Consider the following 15,686-nt stretch of genomic DNA (forward strand, 5'->3'; position numbering starts at 1 on the left):
TTCTTAAATGATAGCAATGAGGAAGGGAGAGAATGGCATTGAAAAGGAGAAAGCATGGAACAGTGAGCAAAAGAATTCAGGGGACCAATGTGTCATAGTTTGGGTGGGGTCTAGTTATTCATTCAGTCAACAAATATTTACCAACCACACACTGTGGGTTTGGCATCGGGTATATGTGAGTTAATAAAACATATACATTTTCAAAAATTCAACAAAAATATATCAAACAATTGTGCTGTGGCAACTTCTCAGGAGACCATGGGGATAGGAAGTCAACATTGTCCCGCTTGGAGGTCTGGGATTCCAACGAAGCAAGGTTCCTTTTTCTAGGTTTCAGCTCTAGTTAAGGAGTAAGGGGATGACGGTTGAGATTGCCTCACAGGTTACAAAACCTACCCATGGAAATGACTACTTTAAAATCACTTCCTTGTTTTAATTTTTTTTTCCTGTGCATTTCGAGACAGGTAATTTCTACTAACAGGAAGGGAATATTGTGCCACAACATGACATTTTACTCTAGCCTAAGCTTAATATGTTCCTGTTTTTAAATTGAAAAGGAAATCGTATTCTTCCTGGATTGAGAGTTCTGAGAGGGGATAGTTTAGGACAAAGGTCACTGTTCCAGTTTTCATAAGGTACATTCATCATAAAGGTAAATATTCTCTCTCTCTCTCTCTCTCTCTCTCATATTCATGAAACTCAAACATCATGATTACCGTAATTCGTTGAGAGTGACCAGCTCTGGCTAACATCAATAGAAGGCCATCATAATGGTCATTTCGATGGAATGTCCTTCAAGAAGTTCTGTTTTTAACACTCTTTTGAACTAAGTTCAAGAAACTTTCCCTGGCCTTCTGTTTCCTTATTTCCTCTCTATTTTATCAATCTGACACGGCAGAGCTGCAGGAGTCTTCCCAAGATATTGAGACTTGGTAGCCACCCAGATTTCTCTTCTCGTGATCCTCACTCACACTTTTATTTTCAGTTGGTCTTGAAACCTACTTGAGATTCCAGCAACCCAAGTGAGGGAGGAATGAGGAGAAAGATACTGGAAAGGTCTACTGCTACCAGCTGGGGCAAGGGCCAGCTCTTGAAAGAGGCAGTCAGCAGTGTCCAACTGAAGTGTCCTTGGAGCTATAGCACAGTAGGCTCCACCACTCCCAGTTTCCAAGAAGATCCAACCCAGTGGGTGGGCTTGCACTCATGGTTGTATCTTTCTGGTTGCTTATGGCTACTTGGCATATGACCTGTTAATTCTTCTAGTCTACTGTTATTTATTTTTTCTTTAGACACATGCCATTTCCCCAGTCTTGCTATCATTGCTTCCTTGGGTCATTGCAGCCTCCTAACTGGGCTCCTTGCCTTGAGTTTTGCCCTCTGAATTAAGACCCCTAATTCCTTCTCCGTAATATACCCAAAGTGATCTTCCCCCAAAAATTCATCAGTCATGTTATTCGTCTGCTTAAAATCTTTGAATTTCTTCTCAATGTTCTTAAGATAAAGTCCAAACTCTTTAATACAGTTTAGGGTCCTGCATTACAGGGCACCTGCTTACCTCCTGAGTCTTGGGTATAACCCTCCACGTCTCACACTTAATCCATCTGAACTTCATTCAGTTGAGCAACCAAATTTCAGGAAGAGGAGGGAGACACCTGGGTCTTAAGAACAGCCCTGTAGGGCAGCCCTGGTGGCTCAGTGGTTTAGCACCACCTTCAGTCCAGGGCGTGGTCCTGGAGACCTGGGGTCAAGTCCCACATTGGGCTCCCTGCATGGAGCCTGCTTCTCCCTCTGCCTGTGTCTCTGCCTCTCATGAATAAATAAATAAAATCTTTTAAAAAATTTAAAAAAAAATAGCCCTTTACATGCTTCTAGGTTTCTCTCTACTATTTCTTCTCTTGGTGTCAGTAGCATTTTATCTCACCAGCAGATGAGTTTCTCTGAGTGGTGGGAAACACGGCCGCCAACGGCTCCAGATTTGTCCCTTACTGTTTCCACCATTGAATAATATGGAACTCAAGTTCCCAGTGGTCCCAGGTCCAGGTTGGATCAGTGTTTACCCCTGTTACACTTGCATGAGATGCAGGGTTCCATTGCTGTAGCATGGTGACTCAAAAGTTTACCTTGTGCATGCTGGGCAGGTTATCCCAAGTTAGAAGAGAGAAGTGAAGGAGGAGTTAGGTCAAGTGAAGTGTTTCTGACCTGTGTGACTTGGTGGATGGTGGTGACTTTGAGAAGGGTAGGAAGCACACCAGGAAGAGTAAGTTTAGGGGTAAGGAGAAAGTTCAGTGTTTGAGTACGACATGCCAGCCTGTTGGACATCCAGGTGCAGATGTTCAGAAGCTGGTAAGAAATGTGCACAAAAGATAGAGATGAGCTGGAGGTTAGGATGGGCACCATCTGTGTTTCGGTAGTAACAGAAGCCGAGACTGGGGAAAAGATCACCAGACATCACTCCAGAGGGTTTCCTACAGTGAAGGTGGGGGAAGGGTAGTGTTAGAGTTAGAAGAAGCTTTGGGAGTTAATATTTATCAAGTGACAGAGCCTTACATGAACTATTCTTGAAATTTGCATAGACATTCTATGGTATTTCTATGGTGTACATGTTATTATTACCTTCATTTTACAAGGAACTGAGGCTTATCAGTAATCAGTAATTAGTCCAAGGTCTCAGTCAGCAGTTAATACGAGGTTTTAATCTGTTACTGACTTACAGAAGAACTATTACCACTACCGTGTATTTTCTCTCACAGAGCAATGATAGAAAAATCCAGGGAGCTAAATAGAGGAGTCCAGAGTCAGGAAAACTAATTTCGAGAATGAGGAGATGCTAATAATATCAAGTGTCTATCAAGTTCATTTTTTTAAAATTTTTATTTATTTATGATAGTCACACAGAGAGAGAGAGAGAGAGAGAGGCAGAGACACAGGCAGAGGGAGAAGCAGGCTCCATGCACCAGGAGCCCGACGTGGGATTAGATCCCGGGTCTCCAGGATCGCGCCCTGGGCCAAAGGCAGGCGCCAAACCGCTGAGCCACCCAGGGATCCCTCAAGTTCATTTTTAAAATACAATTTAAAATAACCATTGGTTTGACAATTGGGAAGTCAGTACTGGTCAACCTGACTCTTGGCAGGTCTAGCAGACCTTCCTAGTTCCAGATAGATCCATCAGTAGAAACCCAAGAAGAATGATGGGCTTTGGTCACTTTCTAAAAGTTTCAGGGTAATCTACAAAGGAGTTCGAGTCTCCTGGAAATTTATAGGAAAGACCTACAAGTTTTTGGCCAGAACAGGACCAGTGTTGGATATACTGCAAATAAAACAAGGGCGGTCATGGTGAATTGTATCGTTTATTGCCTGAGCTTACAGCCCTGTCTTATCCTCCTGGAGGATCATCAGCCCAAATTTTACTTAATACCGAGCTTACTTAAGCTTAATACCAGAGCAAATTTATAGTCTCAGATCACTGGGTTGTTACCTTGAGTATAAACATCTAACAATTTGCCGGTTTCAAATTGTTTCCAGGTACTTGACCCTCACTCAGCCATCCGCTGAGGTTCTGTTTCCATTTTATGGATGAGGAACCTGAGGCTGAGAATGGACAATATTTGTTTTCGGCGTCCCACTGCCTGCTGCCAGTGTGGAAGGTCGCTAGACCCAGGACTGCATCTTTAGGATCTATGTTGAGAGGATTTCAGACGCCGGAACATCTCTCGTCCAATTGCTGCCCGACTCATAAGCATTCCAGGAAGGTGGTCCAATCCCTTCAGAAGCTTTCACTATGTACAACACATTTTACAGGAAAAAACAATCGGTCGCACAGCTGGATGCAGGATGTCATCTCACGTAGTCCTAAACTAGCTGGATTGTCTACACGTGTGTGAGTAGGCAGGGGAATGGCCCATGATTGTTTTATAATAAACTTGGTTTTTTTCCCTCATAACAGAAGTATTCTTGCTAATCACAATTCTGTTAGAAACAAAAGGTACAATAAAGGAAATAATCTCACCATCTGAAGATGACCCTTGTTAAGAAAAATGTTAATAAATTTTTTTTTAATTTATTTATGATAGTCACAGAGAGAAAGAGAGGCAGAGGGCGAAGCAGGCTCCATGCACCGGGAGCCCGATGTGGGATTCGATCCCGGGTCTCCAGGATCGCGCCCTGGGCCAAAGGCAGGCGCCAAACCGCTGCGCCACCCAGGGATCCCAAGAAAAATGTTAATAGGAAGAAAACATTTAAAGAAAAAAAAACTCTGAAGGACTAAGATAACCACCATTAACACTTTGGTATATATCATGCCAGCTGTTTTGTTTCTTCACACTCACATACATGACGTGCATTTAAAAAAATAAATTGATCGCTTTAAGTCTATTGTTTAATAACTTGTTTTCAGATAATGTAAACTTTTTTTCCATGTTAAAAAATGTAGTTCTCCAATACTGTTTTTAATGCTTACACACAGCGGTATCAGACTTTATTTAATCCAGCCCATATTGTTGGACATTTAGGTCATTTCAAGATTTTTTTATATTACAAGCAGAAGAATATTTGCTTGCTTCCCTTAAAATACTTCCAAGAGTGGAATTTCAGGATCCAAGAGAATGCATATTTAAAATTTTGATTCACACTGTCAAACTACTATTTATATTCCGGACTGGTGTGTGTAAGGGTGGCTGCTTCCTACATTGTTGCCAACACAAGGTGGTGTCATTTATCTCTTTAACCTCTGCCCCGGTTTTTGGAGAAAATATCTCTGCTTTCATTATGGTTGTATTCGCATTTCTGTCCCCCTCCCCACACTTTGTTTTTGTTTGTATTAATAAATTGGTTGTTCATTTCCTTTGCCCATTTATTCTTTTTTTTTTTTTTAATTTACTCATGATAGTCACAGAGAGAGAGAGAGAGAGGCAGAGACACAGGCAGAGGGAGAAGCAGGCTCCATGCAGGGAGCCTGACGTGGGATTCGATCCCGGGTCTCCAGGATCGCACCCTGGGCCAAAGGCAGGCACCAAACCACTGCGCCACCCAGGGATCCCCAGCCCATTTATTCCTATTGAAGTATCTGTTTTAAAAAATATGCCTTAAGGAAACAACCCAGGTATCTGTTGGCTGATGAATGGACAGGGCAGATGTGGCATATGTATCTGTGTGTGTATATAATGTATACGCATAATATTCCATTGTATATGTATGTATATATATATATATTGGCATTTGGGAAGTCTATCTACACACACATACATGCACAACGGAATATATATATATACACACACACATATCCATATCCATACATATACAGAAGGGAATATTAGCCATAAAGAATGAAATCTTGCCATTTTGTAACGATGTGGATGGAACTAGAGAGAGGAAGGTAAGCAAAATAAGTCAAAGACAAATATCATGTGATTTCACTCATAGGTGGAATTTAAGAAAAACAAATGAGCAAAGGGGGAAAAAGAGGCAAACCAAGAAACAGACTCTTAACCGTAGAGAAAAAAACAGATGGTTACTGGAGGGGAGGTGGGTGGAGGGATGGGTGAAACAGGTAATGGGGATGAAGAAGTGAACTTGTGATGAGCATATGTATGGTAGGGAAGTGCTGAATCACTGTATTGTACACCTGAAACTAATATTACATTGTTTAATAACGGGAATTTAAATAAAAACATACAACAAAATACACCAAGCATTTCTATCACTAAAAGAAAACCTCAGGGACACCTGGCTGGCTCTGCTGGTGGAGCGTGCAACTCTTGCTCTCAGGGTTGTGAGTTGAACCCCATGTTGGGTGTAGAGTTACTTAAAAATAAAATCTTTAAGAAAAGAATACTTCATATATTTACTGAGTCTCGGCTCTGTGCCAGTCACTGTTTGAGGTTCCTGGCGTATGTTAGTGAACAAAACATGAGCATCTCTGCCCTATGGAACTTCTGTTTTAGCAGGGAGAGATGTTTATATCTAATAAGCATAATAAATTGCATATTCAGGGGTAGATCTGAGAAGACTTGTATGAACAGAAGGAGCTCTCCTTGTAGGAGGCTGAGGACAAGGACATTCTGGCAGAGGGAAATGCTGGATCAGGGGCTCTGAGGTGGGTCACTGACTGGCGTGTTCAAAAACACATGCAGTCTGTTCTTGGATAGAAAGTTCCTGGGGCTCCTGGGTGGTTCAGTGGTTGAGAGTCTGCCTTAGGCTCAGGTCGTGATCCCAGGGTCCTGGGATCAAGTCCCACATCGGGCTCCTCACGGGGAGCCTGCTTCTCCCTCTGCCTAGGTCTCTCATGAATAAAGACATAAAATCTTTTAAAAAACAAAAGGTTCCTTAAATTAATCCATACATTATAGTTGATTCCTAATAAAATAGCCCCAAAAGTTTTTTGGAACCTGACGAAATTCTGAAGTGTATCTAGAAAAATTAACATGAGAGGTAGGGAATTTTTGCAAGAGAAAGCAATGGGTGCTGACAACACTGACTCCATCTCTGGCCCTTCATTCTGTTCTTGTCCGCCCAATGACCTCCCTCGAGCCACCTTGGAAGTTGACATGAGCCGTGAGCCAAGTATGCAGGAGGCTCGTGATCCTCCCTGAAGTGCAGAGGCACCGTTGGACGGAAGGGGCGGAGATGACTCAGGTGACTAGGAGAGCGGCCCTGGTGCACAGATGGCAGCACTTTAGATAACTGCCCTCTGACCTCATCACCACCGTGTCCCTTGCTCTGTAAAAGCTGTGGCTGTAGGCCCTGGGGGCAGCACTACAAAATGCAAAGGTGAAGTCGGGAAAGGAATAGCAAGTGCAATACAATCCGGCTCTCAATTTACTGCTTCTGGGGTTAATATTCGCCCAACTACACTGTTTGCCTTTGTAAGATAGATAAAGGGAAGACAAATCCTGGAGTCAACTTTAGCTATGCAAATAAACCTTGTAATGTTTTAACAGCACTGATGAAAAAGCTTTCTTTCTAAAATTATTTTTACGGAATCAACTGAGAGCCGGTGCACTTTTTACAACCTTCCTGCCAAAAAGCGGAGGCAACAATAAAACATTTTGACTTTAAATTACTAAGTCAAAAGTTTTTTTTTGTTTTTTTTTTTTAAGATTTATTTATGATAGACACAGAGAGAGAGAGGCAGAGACACAGGCAGAGGGAGAAGCAGGCTCCCATGCCGGGAGCCCAACGTGGGACTCAATCCTGGGTCTCCAGGATTGCGCCCTGGGCCAAAGGCAGGCGCCAAACCACTGAGCCACCCAGGGATCCCTTAAGTCAAAAGTTGTTGAAGAAAGCATCTAGGGGATCCCTGAGTGGCACAGCGGTTTAGCGCCTGCCTTTGGCCCAGGGTGCGATCCTGGAGACCCAGGATCGAATCCCACGTCGGGCTCCCGGTGCATGGAGCCTGCTTGCGTCTCTGCTTCTCTCTCTCTCTCTGTGACTATCATAAATAAATATAAAAAAAAATAAATCTACAGTTCTGGAAAATATCAAATATGGTTTAGAAAACTGTTGATAAGGAGTTGGGTAATTCATTTGATTCCAAACTTTTAATCATTTAAAAGGAGGAGGCCTGCTGCCGCTAGGATTGCTTGCTCGACTCCCCTGGTTCCCAGAAAGGTACCCTGAATAAAACCTGATGGATATGGATAGCTTCGTTATTTGTTAAAGTGCCTTCTTGGCCTGGGGAATACTGACCCTCCTTCACCTTCTAACACTGATGATACATTAACCCTTCCAAATATTAAAATGCATTATAAAGCTGTAATAACTAGAACTTAGGTACTGGTAATGAGAAAATTCAGCAGAACACCTAAATGTGTAAAGAAAAGTAATATATGCTGATGAGCACTGGGTGTTATATGCAACTGATGAGCAGCTGACCTACATCTGAAACTAATGATGTACTATATGTTGGCTAATTGAATTAAAATCTTTAAAAAAAGAAACATAATATGGGCTAAAGAAGTTATTTCACATCTGTGGGGAAAAAGAATCTTAGCAAATTGTGTTGGGTTAACTAGATTGCTGTTTGAAAACAAGGCTGGTTTACTCACTTGCTCTGATACGTAAATAAATTTCACAAAGCCTTGAAAAAAAAATCCAAGCCCTTTAAGAAGCACACATGATTTTTATGAAACATCCTTAGGCATTGAAAGACTGTATAAAATGTAACCTAAAACCCAGAATCTATAAAGCAAGAGAATTAGGAGACTAAAACGTTTTTTCAAAAAAGGTCTTTCTGAAAAAAATAAAATCAAATGTCAACCATTCCTATTGTTTAAAGGCCCCATGCATTTGTCCCCCTTCATCCTCAAAAAAGTGCCACATTCTTGTTTCTTGCTTTCATTTTTAATTTCTTTCCTGTCTTGTTAATTTTCACCATACTCACCATTTGCTTCGACGTGGATGGAACTGGAGGGTATGCTGCTGAGTGAAGTAAGTCAATCGGAGAAGGACAAACATCATATGGTCTCATTCATTTGGGAAATGTAAAAAATAGTGACAGGTAATAAAGGGGAAAGGAGAGAAAATGAGTAGAAAATATCAGAGAGGGAGACAGAAGATGAGAGACACCTAACTCTGGGAAATGAACAAGGGGTGGTGGAAGGGAGGTGGGCGGGGGGGTTGGGGTGACTGGGTGATGGGCACTGGGGTGGGGGGACACTTGACGGGTTAAGCACTAGGTGATATACTATATGTTGGCAAATTGAACTCCAATAAAACATACAAAACTTTCTTAAAATATGCCCATGAAGGTCTGCTAGGTAAAATAGAACCTTTCCAGTATTTTTTTCTTTTTTAAGATTTTACTGATTAGAGTATGAGTGCGGGAAAGAGCCAGCCTGAGCAGGGAGGGGGAAGTGCAGAGGGAGAGGCAGCCTTCCCTGCAGAGCTGGGGCTCCATCCCAGGACCCCTGGGGTCATGACCTGAGCCAAAGGTAGACACCTAACCGACTGAACCACCCAGGCACCCCTAGAACATTGCCCATATTTTTGAAATGCTTTTGAAATACGCCCAGGCTACATCTGTTCTATTCCACTCCAAACTACTCTCATATTTACATCCACTTTTTTTAGTTTTACCATCTATTTATGCATGCCTTAACAATATACTCCCTAGGCTAGCCTGTTTTTCATTTTTATATCCATGACACCATACTGTCTACATGCTTCTGTGATTCACTTTTCTCAAAATTCTATTTTCATGACTTATCCAAGTTTACACATACAGCTGTAGTTCATCTGCACAGCTGCATGGTGTTTCGTTGTGTGGATTTATCCTAATTTTGTGTACTAGCATTGATGGACGTTGGGTTGTTTCCAGTTTTGTTGTTGTTGTTTTTTTTTTTTAATAAAGAACAGTGTGACCTTGAACATTTTTATTCGCTCTCCTAGGGCACATGGGTAAGAGTTTCTCTGGGGAATATCCCTGGGAGTGTAACGGTAGTCAAGTACGCACATGTTCTGCCTTTCTTTTTTTTTTTTAATTTTTTTATGATAGTCACAGAGAGAGAGAGAGAGAGAGAGAGGCAGAGACACAGGCGGAGGGAGAAGCAGGCTCCATGCACCGGGAGACCGACGTGGGACTCGATCCCGGGTCTCCAGGATCGCGCCCTGGGCCAAAGGCAGGCGCCAAACCGCTGCGCTACCCAGGGATCCCATGTTCTGCCTTTCTAAGTAAGGCATCTTTTCCACATATTTTCCAAAGTGATTGCATCAATTTATACTGTCGATTCCTGCCAACATCTGGTTTGGTCAGACTTCCATGGTTATACTGATCTGGTAGGTATGGAAATGTATTTTATTATGATTTTAACTTGCCTTTCCCTAATTTCTAATGCAAGGAGAACTTTATTCATGCAGATTGGCCAGCCTATCTTTCATTTCTAGGAAACGCCACCATCTCCTTCCTGCTCTCCAGCTGGCCCTACAACGCATTTTGTGATATACTAGCTCAGTGTTTTCCAAATATCTTTCCTATCAGTCAGCTGAGCACTTGTGGTCCAGTTTCCTCTTTTCCAGTAGAATCCTCTAATTGTTCAGTCCTGTTGCAGGTTAAAGATGAAAAGCAGGATGCCTGTGTTGGGCGTTATGGGGAGAGGAGAGGAGAAGGCCCTGGTGGTCTGAGGCAAGCAGGAAACCGACTAGGAGGGTAGATGAGGGACAGCTGCCGGATTTCGAGGACCTCCGTGGTAAGAACTGTGTTAATCACCTATGAGCACTTGTAATCCTTAGGATAATCCTCTAAGGCGTAGGTTATCCCTGCTTTATAAATAAGGCAAATGAGGTTCAGCAGTAACAGAACACTTTGGCCTGCCCGGCGGAGAGCAGGTCAGCGAGCAATAATGAAGGAGGGCCTGTATTCACGGAGAGCTGAGTGCCAGTTTGGCAGATTTTGTTGGGCAGCGGGGATGTTTGCCACTGACCAGGCCCCTGCGGATCTGTTATGTTGGGCACTGGGAAGGGATTGCCTGCAGTCATGGGGGGAAGCTGATATGGTGAAAGCCTGCCTCAATGGTAGTCAGCCTAAGTGCCACCCACCTACTGCCCTCACCTGAATAGCTTCGGAGGCCTCCCTCCTTGTAGGGTAGAAAGAGGGGCAGGTCTCCCCCATGAAACTGCCTCAGCTCTGCCTCGAGGGTTGGGTACCGCAGTGCTTGTGCCTCAGTCTCACCAGCGGTAAAATGGGAATAACGGTCACCTGCATTGGCGTATTTCCTGTAACAAATAATCACAAACGTGGCGGGTTAAAACAAGTTTATTCTCTCGCGGTTGGGGAGGTCGGAAGCCCAAAATCCCATCGGTCCGCCCCAGAGGTCAGCGGAGAATCCTTTATTGCCTCTTCCGTGTCGCGGGGCTGCTGGCATTCCTTGACTTGTAGCGACATCATCACCATCATCTCTGCCCTCTTGGGTACACTCTCCCTCTTCTGTTTCTCTCGAATGTCCATCTGCCTCCGTTTTCAAAGGATGCACGTGGCTGCACGTTCTGATAATCCAGGATAATCCACGTGCAGATCTTTAATCTGCAAAAGACTGTTTCCAAGCGAGGTCACATTTGCAGGGGCCTGGGGCGGGGGGAAGGGGCACCGAGCCTCTCACGTTCAGGGCGGTCCGAGGAAATCTGCTAATGCGGCCAGAGGGCGGAGCACGGCATCTGCCAGCAGACGGCACTGTCTAAAATCAGTTTTTCCTCTTCTAAAAAGGTGTCCAAGGGAGCCTCCTGCAAAGGGCTGCCGCTAAGCTGAAACCCAGGTGTAAGACTTACAAGGACAGAGGGAGGCTGCATGTAAGCGCGGAGGATGAGGCCCACGCTGCGGGGCGCTGGTCCCTGCGGCTCCCGGAGCTCAGGTGCGCGCAGGCTCTCCCCAGGGATGCCTCAGGCCACGCCCACCCGCCCGCCTCCCGGAGAGGACGCTCCGCCCCCAGGCCCCGCCCCCGACGTGCCGTCCCTTGTGCCCCGCCCACTAGCGTGGCGTCCTCCGCCCTTAGCGGGTTAGCAGCGTGAGGGCCTTTGCAGTCTGGCCTTCCTCCTGCCTGTCGGGTCGTAGCACATTCTATCCGATTTTGTCTCCTTTCTGAGCCTGCACGTCATTCATACAACACAGATGGATCTCCAGGGTTTCATTGTGACAATTTACTTGCCTCCAGATGAAAAACGAGGCAGAAGCAACCGGAAGAAGACCGGCATTATTGAAGACAGCCCGCGCGAGAGGGCGCCGGGGTCCTAGGAGCCCCGCGGGTTCAGGGCGCAGGCGCAGGCGCAGGCGCAGTGGGGCCTGGCTCGCCATGCCGACCGTCAGCGTGAAGCGGGATCTGCTCTTCCAAGCCCTGGGCCGGAACTACAGTAAGTGCTGGCCCGGGTCCTGGTTCTGTGTGTCCCGGGGGGGCCGGGGCGCCCGCGGTGTGGACGCGGCGGCGCCGGGCTGGGCTGGGGCGCCTCGCCGCGGTGTGTGCGGCGGCGCGTCCCGGGGCACCTGCGTGCCTGTGCCGGTGCCTGGGGCGGGGGCGGGGGGGAGCAGCCCCGGGCGCGTTCCCGGTGCGGCGAGGAGGGCTCTGCAGAGGCTCCGTCCGTCTCGTTAGGGATCTTCCTTCCTCCTGGGACCCGGAGGGAGAGGCAGGCTCCATGCGGGGCCCGCGCTGGGGGCAGACGCTCAGCCCCGGGAGCTCGGCCCCCGAGGCGGGGGTGGGGGCGGGGTACAGCCGCCCGCGACGCCGCCGTCCGGTTGCTCCCTCCGGGCCGTGTGCCCGGCCCTGCTCTGGGCGCTTGGGGACCCCGCGGCCCGTGACCCAGGAGGCGGCCGACGGGGACCAACCACGTTGGTAAAACGGTTCTGGGCTGTTCCAGGCCGTCAGGACCACGGCAGGGGCCGCTGGCGGAGCCGAGCGACCGGCTCGCCTTACTGGGCGGGGTCTCTCTCCCCTTCGGTTCTGGAAACCGCCCCAATTCAGAAAGGGAGCAAATGGGAAGTGCGGTTATCGGGGACCGTGCGGACGCAGCCGTGGAGACCGGGTCTGCTTCGCATGGTCCTTCCTCGGCCTATACAAGGGCCGTGGCAGCTGGAGCCCGACAGGCCTTTTTGGCTTTTAGGGCTTAGTATGGTAGCGGAGTCCCAGGCGGTTTCACAGGTACTGGTTCTCAGCATGTGGCCTGAAAATAGTATTTATGTGTGACCCGGAGAGAGGCAGAGACACAGGCAGAGGGAGAAGCAGGCGCCCTGCGGGGAGCCCGATGCGGGACTCGATCCCGGGACCCCAGGGTCTCGCCCTGGGCCGCAGGCAGACGCTCCACCCCTGGGTGCCCCAAATAGCTTTTATAACGTTGCTACGTATTCTTGAAGCATTATTCCTTGCAGGGTCCTGCTGCGACTCCCTGAATACTCCTAGACCTCTGAATTTAGCTCTAATTTCCTGCACTTCTTGTCTTATGATGTGCTTAATCATTGTGCATCTTTGTGTTTCTTAACCCATTCCTGTAAATCGCATTCTCCTCTCCAGTGGTGTATGCCTGAGTCGCACAAGACAGTTGTGGCAAATACTCGTTCAAGACCTCCGGGATCAGCTACCACCCAAGTATCTATTTCTGGGAGAGTAAATACCCTAGGTTTTTTTTTTTTTTTAAATGGTAAGACTTGGGGATCCCTGGCTCAGCTGTTGAGCGTCTGCCTTTGGCCCAGGGCGTGATCCAGGATGAGTCCCACATCGGGCTCCCTGCATGGAGCCTGCTTCTCCCTCTGCCTGTGTCTCTGCCTCTGTGTGTGTGTGTCTCTCATGAATAAATAAAATCTTTTTTTAAAAAAAAAAGGTAAGATAATCTATTTACTGTCATCTGATGTTTTTAGATATATTCTCCAGCTGCCCCCTCCTTTTTTTTTTTTTTTTTTTTCTTATTGAGAACCATCAGGCAAGCTTGATTTTTTTTTTTTTTTTCCTCCCCCCCTCCAAGTATCCATCGGCTACTGACTTTAAAATTTCAGGCAGAAAGATACTGAGATTTACTTAAGACAGATCAGAAATAATCATTAGTTAATGTCATGTGTTCTTGAAACCTTTGATTTAATTGGGTTAAGGTTAAAGTTGAAAAAGCCTGTTTAGCCAAGTATCTACTTTCCAAGTAGTATGGGTCTGTCTTCTTACCCTCTTTTTCTTTTTTTTTGTCTTTATTTTCAGATAATACCTCATTCACCCTTTTGTAACCCCCTTTTCTTCAGTCCCTCCAAGGTTTGCTTTTTGTCCTAAATTCCATTGTTACTACCAGTCACTGGCTTCCCCTTTATCTCTACTTACATGGGATATTTCTGAGGTGCTTTTGTTCTGGTCATTTTGCTTTTGGGGGGCAGTTTTACCTCTTTACCCTTTTAATCACCTTTCTGCTCAGGTGTTTTCCTCTTGCCACTTATTTTCTTGTTAACTGATTTGTGATCACTGTTCAATTCCAGTCCTGCTCTGCCTCAATGTGATTGCTGACAGTACTGCCAGAGCCACCTGTGCCAAGTCTGTGGTCCTCTTGAGGCCTGAATGGGGTTGGAGAATGTAATTCCACGTTCACTCAGGCACTTGTGGGCAGGCCTGTGCTCCTTGCACATTCTTGGTCAGAGACTTCAGTGCCTCCCACCTTGATGTCTCCCTAGGATGCTCACAGTATGGTGGCTTATTTGTCCCAGAGTGAGAGGTCCCAAGAGAGCAGGGAATTGAGTGTTAGAGTGATGTCTCAGAAGTGACATGCCATCCCTTCCAATGTTCTTTGGGTCACACAGACTGATTTAGCACAGTGTGGAGGGGGCCTGCACAGGGGAGTGAATACCAGGAGGCAGGTAGTTTTATTTTTATTTTTATTTTTATTTTTATTTTTATTTTTATTTTTATTTTTATTTTTATTTTTATTTTTTTTGGAGGCAGGTAGTTTTAGAGACTGGCTACCAGCCTGCCCTTGGCCCCCAGTGACTTCTGTTCCTCCCACATGAAAATCTGCTCACTCGTTCCCAAGGATTCCAGAAGTGTCATCCATTACAGCAACAGCTCAAAATCCAGAATCTCCCCTGAATTGGGCCCAGGTGTGGATGAGGCTCTTTAGGTGTAGTTCCTTAAGTACAGCTGCTTGAATAGTTACTCTTGGTTTCAGAGACTAAAGAGAGACATGTGATCAACCCCGCCCTCCAGTGGTGAGACAGGCATAGGGTAAGAACTATACATAGTCCTTTTCAAAAGGGAAAATGGGAAACACAGAGGAGCCCTCGGTCCATGGCAGTTCTGAAATTAAGCTGGCACTTGTTGGACCTTCTTGATTAGTAGGACTCAAGGCCTGGGATCATCATCCATGGCTTTTAGTCGTATTCTAGGTTCTTGGTTGCGCTGAGTGACCTAATTATTTTGGTGAAAGAAGGCAGGTGCTTTACATCGAATTAGTTTTTTCAGTCTATTACTTGTTAATGGAATTTTGGTGGTTTGTTCTGTCCCTTTCAGTTCAGGCTTACAATGTTCCTGCCTGTGTATTTCCTTTAGAAACATTGTGGGTCTTCATTGGATTTTGCTAGTTTCCATTTCATTAGCGAATAGCCACACCACTCACAAATCTCTGAAATAAGGGGTTTTGTACCTTGGGCTTTTGCTGATAGTGACCTTGATTAAATTCAACTGTGCGTGGGGCACCTGGGTGGCTCAGTTAAGCATCTGCCTTGGGCTCAGGTCATGACCCCAGAGTCCTGGGATCGAGCAACGCGTCAGGCTCTCTGCCCAGTGGGGGTCTGCTTCTCCCTCTCTCTCTGCACCTCCCCACTTGTGTTCTCTCAAGTAAATAAAATCTTTGAAAAATAAACTCAGTTGTGTGACTGAATTTGTGAGGCACACCCTTATAGTGCCTTTTACCTGAGTGAATAGTACTTTTAATCTTTTCGAAGCTTTTCCAAAATCTTAAGATTTTGCAATCATATCCTTGATTTCATCTTTGGAACGTGCTTTCCTGGCAATGCCGTGGATTTACTCTTTGCTTAGAAGTCATTTCTGAATTTTAGCACTGTCTTACATCTTAGGAGGCTGAGAATTTTTAAAACCATCTAGTCTTGGCTGCTTTCTAATGGTCTTTAGTTTGTCACTTCTCTCGCATTATAAACAGAAAAAAAAAAAAAGGTGACACAGCACTGTTGGGAATCTTAGCTACATCACCCAGTTGAATACACAGTAGAAAACGTAACTGGTCAA

At 45.7% G+C, this 15,686-nt stretch overlaps 1 protein-coding gene and 1 long non-coding RNA gene across 2 annotated transcripts in view; one reads left to right on the top strand and one right to left on the bottom strand.

Annotated features, from left to right (window-relative positions):
• Window positions 1-10,731: 10,731 nt before the first annotated feature.
• On the bottom strand, window positions 10,732-11,374 carry LOC140596026 (uncharacterized). Its single transcript, XR_011998065.1, has 2 exons — window positions 11,257-11,374; window positions 10,732-11,024 (listed from the first exon to the last, which is right to left on the bottom strand). It is a non-coding gene; the product is annotated as an uncharacterized lncRNA (long non-coding RNA).
• A 350-nt stretch (window positions 11,375-11,724) lies between these two features.
• The window catches only part of FARSB (phenylalanyl-tRNA synthetase subunit beta), a 67,250-nt gene continuing 63,288 nt past the window's right edge, over window positions 11,725-15,686 (top strand). The window contains exon 1 of the mRNA XM_026002070.2: window positions 11,725-11,835. Within this exon, the coding sequence (XP_025857855.2) occupies window positions 11,778-11,835 (58 nt within the window). The 5' untranslated portion in view covers window positions 11,725-11,777. The remainder of the gene's footprint in view (window positions 11,836-15,686) is intronic.

This window comes from Vulpes vulpes, chromosome 16 (genome assembly GCF_048418805.1).
Source record: "Vulpes vulpes isolate BD-2025 chromosome 16, VulVul3, whole genome shotgun sequence".
Taxonomy (NCBI): domain Eukaryota; kingdom Metazoa; phylum Chordata; class Mammalia; order Carnivora; family Canidae; genus Vulpes; species Vulpes vulpes.